The sequence below is a fragment of the Cryptomeria japonica genome, unplaced genomic scaffold (assembly GCF_030272615.1).
Source record: "Cryptomeria japonica unplaced genomic scaffold, Sugi_1.0 HiC_scaffold_2005, whole genome shotgun sequence".
Taxonomy (NCBI): Eukaryota; Viridiplantae; Streptophyta; class Pinopsida; order Cupressales; family Cupressaceae; genus Cryptomeria; species Cryptomeria japonica.
This window is the reverse complement of record NW_026730267.1, coordinates 1-11,716: the sequence shown is the minus strand read 5'-3', so window position 1 is coordinate 11,716 and position 11,716 is coordinate 1. Positions and strand designations below refer to the sequence as shown.

The following is an 11,716-nucleotide window of genomic DNA, read 5'->3' as shown; positions in this document are numbered from 1 at the left end:
TATAATCGAGACTTGCATCTTGAAACTTTGTTGTGTCTCCAAAAATCGATTTTGATGCTCCAAAACTGGGTTCTAAGGGCACAATGTGCATCAAACTTGAATTTTGATGCTACTGGCTCTAGAATAGGGGCTTTCATCTTGAAACCTTGTTGTCCCACAAAACATTGATTTTGATGATCCGAAACCAGGGCTTTTGAGGCACAAGCTTTGAAATGAGGTTCTAAGAGTACGATGTTCACCAAAATCAGATTTTGATGTAATTTACTCTAGAATCAGGACTTGCATCTTGAAACATTGATCAATAAAGATAATATCTAGTTTTATCTCTGGTTTAATTAAGAGGGGACATGGAAAGAACGGGTTCAAAATCATGATCAATTCCTTTTTCAAATCCTGCTGCAGCTGCACGAGCTCTTCCTGCATGCCACAAATGACCTACGAAAAAGAAAACTCCTAGAACAAAATGAGAGGTGGCTAACCAACTTCGAGGTGAGACATAATTGACCGCATTAATCTCGGTAGCTACACCACCCATAGAATTTAAAGAACCTAAAGGAGCATGAGTCATATATTCTGCTAAACGTCATTCTTGTCAAGGTTGTATGTCTTTTTTTAGCTTACTCAGGTCCAAACCATTAGGACCTCTTAGAGGTTCCAACCAGGTAGCACGAAGATCCAAAAAATGCATCGTTTCCCCTCCAGAAATAATTTCTCCAGTAGGAGAACGCATAAGATATTTACCTAAACCAGTAGGCCCTTGGGCAGACCTCACACTAGCTCCAAGACGTTGGTCTGCAACTAGAAAAGTAAATGCTTGTGCTTGAGAGGCCTCTGGGCCGGTAGGTCCATAGAACTCACTGGGATAAGCTGTATTGTTAAACCAAACAAAACAACAAGCAATGAAAACTGATTTTGATACTCCAAAACTGAGTCTTTCGAGGCACAAGCTCTGAAATGAGCTTCTCAAAGAATGATGTGCGTCAAAATGGAATTTTGATGCTACTGGCTCCGGAATAGGGACTTGTTTCTTGAAACCTTGTTGTGCCTCAAAACATTGATTTTGATGTGCCAAAATTAGGGCTTTCCAGGCACAATCTTCGAAATGAGGTTCTAAGAGCATGATGTACATCAAAATTGCATTTTGACTCTACCCACTCTGGAATTGGGACGTGTGTCTTGAAACCTTGTTGTGAATCCAAACACTAATTTTTATGTTCCAAAAATGAGGCTTTTGAGTCACAACCTTCGAAATGAGGTTCTAAGAACACCACGTTTGTCAAAATCTTGTTTTGATGCTATCAGCTTGAGAATTGGGACTTTTGTCTTGAAACCTTGTTGTGCCTCAAAACATTGATTTTGATGCTCTGAATTTGGGACTTTTGAGGCACAAGCCTCGAATGAGGTTTTAAGAGCACGATGTGCACCAAAATCAGATTTTGACGCTATTGATTATATAATCGGGACTTGCATCTTGAAACTTTGTTGTGACTCCAAAAATCAATTTTGAGGCTCCAAAACTGGGGCTTTTAAGGCACAATTTCTAAAACAGGGTTCTAAGGGCACAATGTGCATCAAACTTGAATTTTGATGCTACTGGCTCAAGAATAGGGGCTTGCATCTTGAAACCTTGTTGTGCCTCAAAACACTGATTTTGATGATCCGAAACCATGGCTTTTGAGGCACAAGCTTCAAAATGAGTTCTAAGAGCACGATGTGCACCAAAATCAAATTTTGATGCTATTGACTCTAGAATCAGGACTTGCATCTTAAAACCTTGTTGTGCCTCCAAACATTGATTTTGATGCGCCAAAACTAAGTCTTTCGAGGCACAAGCTTTTAAATGAGCTTCTCAAAGAATGATGTGCGTCAAAATGGGATTTTGATGCTACTGGCTCCGGAATAGGGACTTGTTTCTTCAAACCTTGTTGTGCCTCAAAACATTGATTTTGATGTGTCAAAATCAGGGCTTTCAAGGCACAATCTCTGAAATGAGGTTCTAAACGCATGATGTACATCAAAATTGCATTTTGACTCTACCCACTCTGGAATTGGGAATTGTGTCTTGAAACCTTGTTGTGACTCCAAATACTAATTTTTATGTTCAAAAAATGAGGCTTTTGAGCCACAACCTCCGAAATAAGGTTCTAAGAACACCATGTTTGTCAAAATCGTGTTTTGATGCTATCAGCTTGAGAATTCGGACTTGTGTCTTGAAACCTTGTTATGCCTTTAAACATTGATTTGGGTGTTTTTAAACTGGTCCTTTCGAGCCACATGCTCCGAAACGAGTTTCTAAGATCACGATGTGCATCAAAATCACGTTTTGACACTACACGCTCCAGAATAGGGACTTGCAACTCGAAAGCTTGTTCTGCCTCCAAACACATATTTTTATGCTTCGAAACCAATGATTTTGAGGCATAAGCTCCAAAACAAGGTTCTAAGAGCACGATGTGCGTCAAAATCAAATTTTGACGCTACCGGCTCCAGAAGCAGGACTTGCATCTTGAAACCTTGTCGTGCCTCCAAACATCGATTTTGATGCTCCAAAATTGGGGCTTTTGAAGCACAATTTCTGAAACAGGGTTCTAAGAACACAATGTGCATCAAAATTAAATTTTGATGGTACTGGCTCTAGAATCGGGGGGCTTGCATCTTGAAACCTTGTTGTGCCTCAAAACATTGATTTTGATGCTCTGAATCTGGGGCTTTTGAGGCACAAGCTTCGAATGAGGTTTGAAGAGCACGATGTGCGCCAAAATCAGATTTTGACGCTATTGACTCTATAATCAGGACTTGCAGCTTGAAACTTTGTTGTGACTCCAAAAATCGATTTTCATGCTCCAAAACTGGGGCTTTTGAGGCACAATTTTTAAAATAGGGTTCTAAGAGCACAATGTGCATCAAACTTGAATTTTGATGCTACTGGCTCTAGAATAGGGGCTTGCATCTTGAAACCTTGTTGTGCCTCAAAGCACTAATTTTGGTGATCTGAAACCAGGGCTTTTGAGGCACAAGCTTCCAAATGAGCTTCTCAAAGAATGATGTGCGTCAAAATGAAATTTTGACGCTACTGGCTCCAGAATAGGGAGTTGTATTTGAAACCTTGTTGTGCCTCAAAACATTTATTTTTGATGTACCAAAATCAGGGCTTTTAAGGCACAATCTCCGGAATGAGGTTCTAAGAGCATGATGTACATCAAAATTGCCTTTTGACTCTACCAACTCTGGAATTGGGACTTGTGTCTTGAAACCTTGTCGTGACTCCAAACACTAATTTTTATGTTCCGAAAATGAGGCTTTTGTGTCACAACCTCCAAAATGAGGTTCTAAGAACACCATGTTTGTCAAAATCGTGTTTTGATACTATCAACTTGAGAATTGGGACTTGTGTCTTGAAACCTTGTTGTGCCTTTAAACATTGATTTGGGTGTTTTGAAACTGGTGCTTTCGAGCCACATGCTCCGAAATGAGTTTCTAAGAGCACGATGTGCATCAAAATCACGTTTTGACACTATAGGCTTCAGAATAGGGACTTGCGTCTCGAAAGCTTGTTGTGCCTACAAACACAAATTTTGATACTTTGAAATCAATGATTTTGAGGCATAAGCTCCAAAACAAGGTTCTAAGAGCACGATGTGCTTCAAAATCAAATTTTGACGCTACCCGGCTGCAGAATCAGGACTTGCATCTTGAAACCTTGTTGTGCCTCCAAACATCGATTTTGATGCTTCAAAATTCGGGCTTTTGAGGCACAATTTCTGAAATAAGGTTCTCAGAGCACAATGTGCATCAAAATTAAATTTTGATTCTACTGGCTCTAGAATCGGAGCTTGCATCTTGAAACCCTGTTTTACCTCAAAACATTGATTTTGATGCTCTAATTCTGGGGCTTTTGAGGCACAAGCTTCGAATGAAGTTTTACGAGCACGATGTGCGCCAAAGTTAGATTTTGACGCTATTGACTCTATAATCGGGACTTGCATCTTGAAACTTTGTTGTGACTCCAAAAATCGATTTTTATGCTCCCAAACCTAGGCTTTTGAGGCACAATGTGCATCAGACTTGAATTTTGATGCTACTGGCTCTCGAATAGGGGCTTGCATCTTGAAACCTTGTTGTGCCTCAAAACATTGATTTTGATGATCCGACACCAGGGCTTTTGAGGCACAAGCTTTGAAATGAGGTTCTAAGAGCACGATGTGCACCAAAATCAGATTTTGATGGTTTTGACTCTATAATTAGGACTTGCATCTTGAAACCTTGTTGTGCCTCCAAACATCGATTTTGATGCTCAAAAACTGAGTTTGGAGTATCAAAATCGATGTTGGGCGGCACAACAAGGTTTCAAGATGCAAGTCCTTATTCTGGAGAAGGTAGCGTCAAAATTTGATTTTGACGCACATCGTGGTCTTAGAACCTTGTTTTCGAGCTTATGCCTCAAAATCATCGGTTTCGAAGCATCAAAATTGGTGTTTGGAGGAACCACAAGCTTTCAAGACGCAAGTCCCTATTCCGGAGCCTGTAGTGTCAAAACGTGATTTTGATACACATCGTGCTCTTAGAAACTTATTTTGGAGCATGCGGCTTGAAAGCACCAGTTTCAAAACACCCAAATCAATGTTTAAAGGCACAACAAGGTTTCAAGACACAAGTCCCAATTCTCAAGCTGATAGCATCAAAACACAATTTTGACAAACGTGGTGCTCTTAGAACCTCATTTCGGAGGTTGTGACTCAAAAGCTTCCTTTTTGGAACATAAAAATTAGTGTTTGGAGTCACAACAAGGTTTCAAGACACAAGTCCCAATTCCAGAGTGGGTAGTGTCAAAATGCAATTTTGATGTACATCATGCTCTTAGAACCTCATTTCGGATATTGTGCCTTGAAAGCCCCGATTTTGGCACATCAAAATCAATGTTTTGAGGCACGATAAGGTTTCAAGAAACAAGTCCCTATTCCGGATCCAGTAGCGTCAAAATGAAATTTTGACGCACATCGTTCTTTGAGAAGCTCATTTCAGAGCTTGTTCCTCAAAATACTCAGTTTTGGAGCATCAAAAGAAATGTTTTTGACGCTATTCACTCTATAATCGGGACTTGCATCTTGAAACTTTGTTGTGACTCCAAAAATCGATTTTGATGCTCCAAAATTGGGCTTTTGAGGCACAATTTCTAAAACAGGGTTCTAAGGGCACAATGTGCATCAAACTTGAATTTTGATGCTACTGAAACCTTGTTGTGTCTCAAAACACTGATTTTGATGATCTGAAACTAGGGCTTTTGAGGCACAAGCTTCGAAATGAGGTTCTAAGAGCATGATGTGCACCAAAATCAGATTTTGATGCTATTGAATCTAGAATAAGGACTTACATCTTGAAACCTTGTTGTGCCTCCAAACATTGATTTTGATGCTCCAAAACTGAGTCTTTCGAGGAACAAGCTCTGAAATGAGCTTCTCAAAGAATGATGGAATTCTGAAATGAGCTTCTCAAAGAATGATGGAATTTTGACGCTTCTGGCTCCGGAATAAAGACTTGTTTCTTGGAACCTTGTTGTGCTTCAAAACATTGATTTTGATGTGCCAAAATCAGGGCTTTCAAGGCACAATCTCCGAAATGAGGTTCTAAGAGCATGATGTACATCAAAATTGCATTTTGACTCTACCCACTCTGGAATTGGGACTTGTGTCTTGAAACCTTGTTGTGACTCAAAACATTAATTTTTATGTTCCAAAAATGAGGCTTTTGATTCACAAACTCTGAAATGAGGTTCTAAGAACACCATGTTTGTCAAAATAGTGTTTTGATGCTATCAGCTTGAGAATTGGGACTTGTGTCCAGAATAAGGACTTGCGTCTCGAAAGCTTGTTGTGCCTCCAAACACCAATTTTGATGCTTCAAAATCGATGGTTTTGAGGTAAGCTCCAAAACAAGGTTCTAAGAGCACGATGTGCGTCAAAATCAAATTTTTATTCCACCAGCTCCAGAATCAGGACTTGCACCTTGAAACCTTGTTGTTCCTCCAAACATCGATTTTGATGCTCCAAAATTGGGGCTTTTGAGGCACAATTTCTGAAACAAGGTTCTAAGAGCACAATGTGCATCAAAATTAAATTTTGATGCTACTGGCTCTAGAATCGGGGCTTGCATCTTGAAACCTTCTTGTGCCTCAAAACATTGATTTTGATGCTCTGAATCTGGGTCTTTTAAGGCACAAGCTTCGAATGACGTTTTAAGAGCACGATGTGCGCCAAAATCAGATTTTGACGCTATTGACTCTATAATTGGGACTTGCATCTTGAAACTTTGTTGTGACTCCAAAAATCAATTTTGATGCTCCCAAACTAGGGCTTTTGAGGCACAATTTCTAAAACAGGGTTCTAAGGGCAAAATGTGCATCAAACTTGAATTTTGATGCTACTGAAACCTTGTTGTGCCTCAAAACACTGATTTTGATGATTCGAAACCAGGGCTTTTGAGGCGCAAGCTTCGAAATGAGGTTCTAAGAGCATGATGTGCACCAAAATCAGATTTTGATGCTATTGACTCTAGAATTAGGACTTGCATCTTGAAACCTTGTTGTGCCTCCAAACATTGATTTTGATGCTCCAAAACTGAGTCTTTTGAGGCACAAGCTCTAAAATGGGCTTCTCAAAGAATGATGAAATTTTGACGCTACTAGCTCTGGAATGTAGGTCCCGGGGACAATTGAGAGGGGGGGGGGTGAATCAGTTGTCTAATAAATTCAAACCAAAATCTTATTAACCAACTTAATGCTTAATACGGGTAAGACAGTTAAATGTGCCGGTAAACAGTGTTAACAATAAATGTTGTACCGGTAAGAATTAATGCATGATACATAAGCAAAAAAGTCAACCACAACACATGACACAAATAATTGTACGTGGAAACCTTGTGAGGGGAAAAACCACGATGGGAAACCTTACCCACAATCAGATGATACTGCTGCAAATAGTAAGTGTACAAAGAGGGGTCTGCACATGCAGAAAGGCCAACAGCCTAGAGCTCACTGCTCAAACACAAATGGGAGTCACACTGACTACAGTTGGATTGTTAAATCCAATGAGAATGTATTGCACAAAACAACATCTTCATATGGTGGATTCATTATCGGTGTAATGCTGATATGCTTCTACAAAAACCTAACTTCACCTTCAAATGATGTCTTCGTGTATATCTCTGCTTGATCTCACATATATCCTTCCTTAAATCTTTTTCGTATTCCACATTTGATCTTACAAATAAGATCTTACATTTATACCATACCCTAAGACCAATTTTAGTAGGTCGGCTCTACAAGATATTACAATAAAACATTTTACAAATAATACAATATCCGATGCAATAACCGATTGAACATGTCGGCTTAATGCTTTTATAACAATAATAAATCATCTCCATAGTGTGCCATGCTGATCTGGAATAGATAAACCTGCCGGTGTAACCCTAGATAACTTGGACCTATTGAATATACAAATGATATTACTTCAAGGAAAAGTTTCCACATGATGTCTTCGACATTACCAAGTGTCTTCCATGTCATTGCAGGTACCGGTGAACATTATATCCTCCCGGTTAACCATATACCGGTGATTGGTTGAACAGTTTACTGATTGCCGGTGAATGTTGCTGGATCTCCAAAGTAGGTGTATTTAGCAGGTGTTGACATCAATGACAAAACCATACCAAAATACCAACACAGAATAGGGACTTGTTTCTTCAAACCTTGTTGTGCCTCAAAACATTGATTTTGATGTGCCAAAATCAGTGCTTTCAAGGCACAATCTCCGAAATGAGGTTCTAAGAGCATGATGTACATCAAAATTACATTTTGACTCTACCCACTCTGGAATTGGGACTTGTGTCTTGAAACCTTGTTGTGACTCCAAACACTAATTTTTATGTTCCAAAAATGAGGCTTTTGAGTCACAACCTCCGGAATGAGGCTCTAAGAACACCATGTTTGTCAAAATCATGTTTTGATACTATCAGCTTGAGAATTGGAACTTGTGTCTTGAAACCTTGTTGTGCCTTTAAACATTGATTTGGGTGTTTTGAAACTGGAGCTTTTGAGCCACATGCTCTAAAACGAGTTTCTAAGGGCACGATGTGCATCAAAATCACATTTTGACACTACAGGCTCTCGAATAGGGACTTGTGTCTCGAAAGCTTGTTGTTGTGCCTCCAAACACTAATTTTGATGCTTCGAAACCGATGATTTTGAGGCATAAGCTCCAAAACAAGGTTCTAAGAAAATGATGTGCGTCAAAATCAAATTTTGATGCTACCCGGCTCCAGAATCAGGACTTCAATCTTGAAACCTTGTTGTGCCTCCAAACATCGATTTTGATCCTCCAAAATTGGGGCTTTTGAGGCACAATTTCTGAAACAGGGTTCTAAGAGCACAATGTCCAAAATTGGGGCTTTTGAGGCACAATTTCTGAAACAGGGTTTGATTTTGATGCTACTGGCTCTAGAATCGGGGCTTGCATCTTGAAACCTTGTTGTGCCTCAAAACATTGATTTTGATGCTGTGAATCTCGGGCTTTTGGGGCACAAGCTTCGATTGAAGTTTTAAGAGCGCGATGTGCACCAAAATCAGATTTTTATGCTATTGACTCTATAATCGCGGCTTGCATCTTGAAACTTTGTTGTGACTCCAAAAATCAATTTTGATGATCCAAAACTGGGGCTTTTGAGGCACAATTTCTAAAATAGGGTTCTAAGGGCACAATGTGCATCAAACTTGAATTTTGATGCTACTGGCTCTAGAATAGGGGCTTGCATCTTGAAACTTTGTTGTTCCTCAAAACACTAATTTTGATGATCTGAAACCAGGGCTTTTGAGGCACAAGCTTCGAAATGAAGTTCTAAGAGCACAATGTGCACCAAAATCAGATTTTGATGCTATTGACTCTAGAATCAGGACTTGCATCTTGAAACCTTGTTGTGCCTCCAAAAATTGATTTCGATGCTCCAAAACTGAGACTTTCGAGGCACAAGCTCTTAAATGAGCTTCTCAAAGAATGATGTGCATCAAAATGGAATTTTGACGCTACTGGCTCCGGAATAGGGACTTGTTTCTTGGAACCTTGTTGTGCCTCAAATCATTGATTTTGATGTGCGAAAATCAGGGCTTTCAAGGCACAATCTCCGAAATGAGGTTATAAGAGCATGATGTACATCAAAATTGCATTTTGACTCTACCCACTCTAGAATTGGGACTTGTGTCTTGAAACATTGTTGTGACTCCAAACACTAATTTTTATATTCCAAAAATGAGGCTTTTGTGTCACAACCTCAAAAACACCATGTTTGTCAAAATCGTGTTTTGATGTTATCAGCTTGAGAATTGCGGTCTTGAAACCTTGTTGTGCCTTTGAAGATTGATCTGGGTGTTTTGAAACTAGTGCTTTCGAGCCACATGCTCCGAAACGAGTTTGTAAGAGCACGATGTGCATCAAAATCACGTTTTGACACTACAAGCTCCAGAATAGGGACTTGCGTCTCGAAAGCTTGTTGTGCCTCCAAACACCGATTTTGATGCTTCAAAACCTATGATTTTGAGGCATAACCTCCAAAACAAGGTTCTAAGAGGACGATGTGCGTCAAAATCAAATTTTGACGCTACCGGCTCTAGAATCAAGACTTGCATCTTGAAACCTTGTTGTGCCTCCAAACATCGATTTTGATGCTCGAAAATTGGAGCTTTGAAGGCACAATTTCTGAAATAGGGTTCTAAGAGCACAATGTGCATCAAAATTAAATTTTGATGCTACTGGCCCTAGAATCAGGGCTTCCATCTTGAAACCTTGTTGTGCCTCAAAACATTGATTTTGATGCTCTGAATCTGGGGCTTTTGAGGCACAAGCTTCGAATGAGGTTTTAAGAGCACGATGTGCGATAAAATAAGATTTTGATGCTATTGACTCTATAATCGGGACTTGCATCTTGAAACTTTGTTGTGACTCGAAAAATTGATTTTTGATGTTCCAAAACTGGGGCTTTTTGAGGAACAATTTCTAAAACAGGGTTCTAAGGGCATAATGTGCTCAAACTTGAATTTTGATGCTACTGGCTCTAGAATAGGGGCTTGCAATTTGAAACCTTGTTGTGCCTCAAAACACTGATTTTGATGATCTGAAACCAGGGCTTTTGAGACACAACCTTTGAAACCTTGTTGTGCCTCCAAACATTGATTTTGATTCTCCAAAACTGAGTCTTTCGAGGCACAAGCTTTGAAATGAGCTTCTCAAAGAATGATGTGTGTCAAAATGGAATTTTGATGCTACTGGCAACAGAATAGGGACTTGTTTCTTGAAACCTTGTTGTGCCTCAAAACATTGATTTTGATGTGCCAAAATCAGGGCTTTCAAGGCACAATCTGCGAAATGAGGTTCTAAGAGCATGATGTACATACAAATTGCATTTTGACTCTACCTACTCTGGAATTGGGACTTGTGTCTTGAAACATTGTTGTGAATCCAAACACTAATTTTTATCTTCCAGAAATGAGATTCTGAGAACACCACGTTTGTTAAAATCGTGTTTTGATGCTATCAGCTTGAGAATTGGGGCTTGTGTCTTGAAACCTTATTGTGCCTTTAAAACATTGATTTGGGTGTTTTGAAACTAGTGCTCTCGAGCCACATGCTCCAAAACGAGTTTCTAAGAGCACGATGTGCATCAAAATCACCTTTTGACACTACAGGCTCCAGAATAGGGACTTGCATCTCAAAAGCTTGTTGTGCCTCCAAACACCAATTTTGATGCTTCAAAACCGATGATTTTGAGGCATAAGCTCCAAAACAAGGTTCTAAGAGCACGATGTGCGTCGAACTCAAATTTTGAGGCTACCGGCTCCAGAATCAGGACTTAGATCTTGAAACCTTGTTGTGCCTCCAAACATCAATTTTGATGCTCCAAAATTGGGGCTTTTGAGGTACAATTTCTGGAACAGGGTTCTAAGGGCACAATGTGCATCAATTTTGAATTTTGATGCTACTGGCTCTAGAATAGGGGCTTGCATCTTGAAACCTTGTTGTGCCTCAAAACACTGATTTTGATGATCCGAAACGAGGGCTTTTGAGGCACAAGCTTCGAATGAGGTTTTAAGAACACGATCTGCGCCAAAATCAGATTTTGACGCTATCGACTCTATAATCGGGACTTGCATCTTGAAACTTTGTTGTGACTCCAAAAATTGATTTTGATGCTCCAAAACTGGGGCTTTTGAGGCACAATTTCTAAAACAGGGTTCTAAGGGCACAATGTGCATCAAACTTGAATTTTTATGCTACTGGCTCTAGAATAGGGGCTTGCATCTTGAAACCTTGTTGTGCCTCAAAACACTAATTTTGGTGATGCAAAACTAGGGCTTTTGAGGCACAAGCTTTCGAAATGAGGTTCGAAAAGCACGATGTGCACCAAAATCAGATTTTGATGCTATAGACTCTAGAATCAGGACTTGCATCTTGAAACCTTGACGTGCCTCCATACATTGATTTTGATGTTCCAAAACTGAGTCTTTCAAGGCACAAGCTCTGAAATGAGCTTCTCAAAGAATGATGTGTGTCAAAATGGAATTTTAACGCTACTCGGCTCCGAAATGATGTGTATCAACCTCCAAAATGAGGCTTTTGAGTCACAACCTCCAAAATGAGGTTCTAAGAACACCACATTTATCAAAATCGTG

The 11,716-nt window shown here is 39.7% G+C and overlaps 1 protein-coding gene across 1 annotated transcript; it reads right to left on the bottom strand.

The window, feature by feature from the left end:
- Positions 1 to 331: 331 nt before the first annotated feature.
- LOC131873543 (photosystem II CP43 reaction center protein-like) lies at positions 332 to 906 on the bottom strand (the record flags this gene model as incomplete). The annotated part of the gene is given in 1 exon segment (XM_059216373.1): positions 332 to 906. A coding segment is annotated over 1 exon segment (575 nt), but the record flags the coding sequence as incomplete, so codon positions are not given.
- Positions 907 to 11,716: the final 10,810 nt, after the last annotated feature.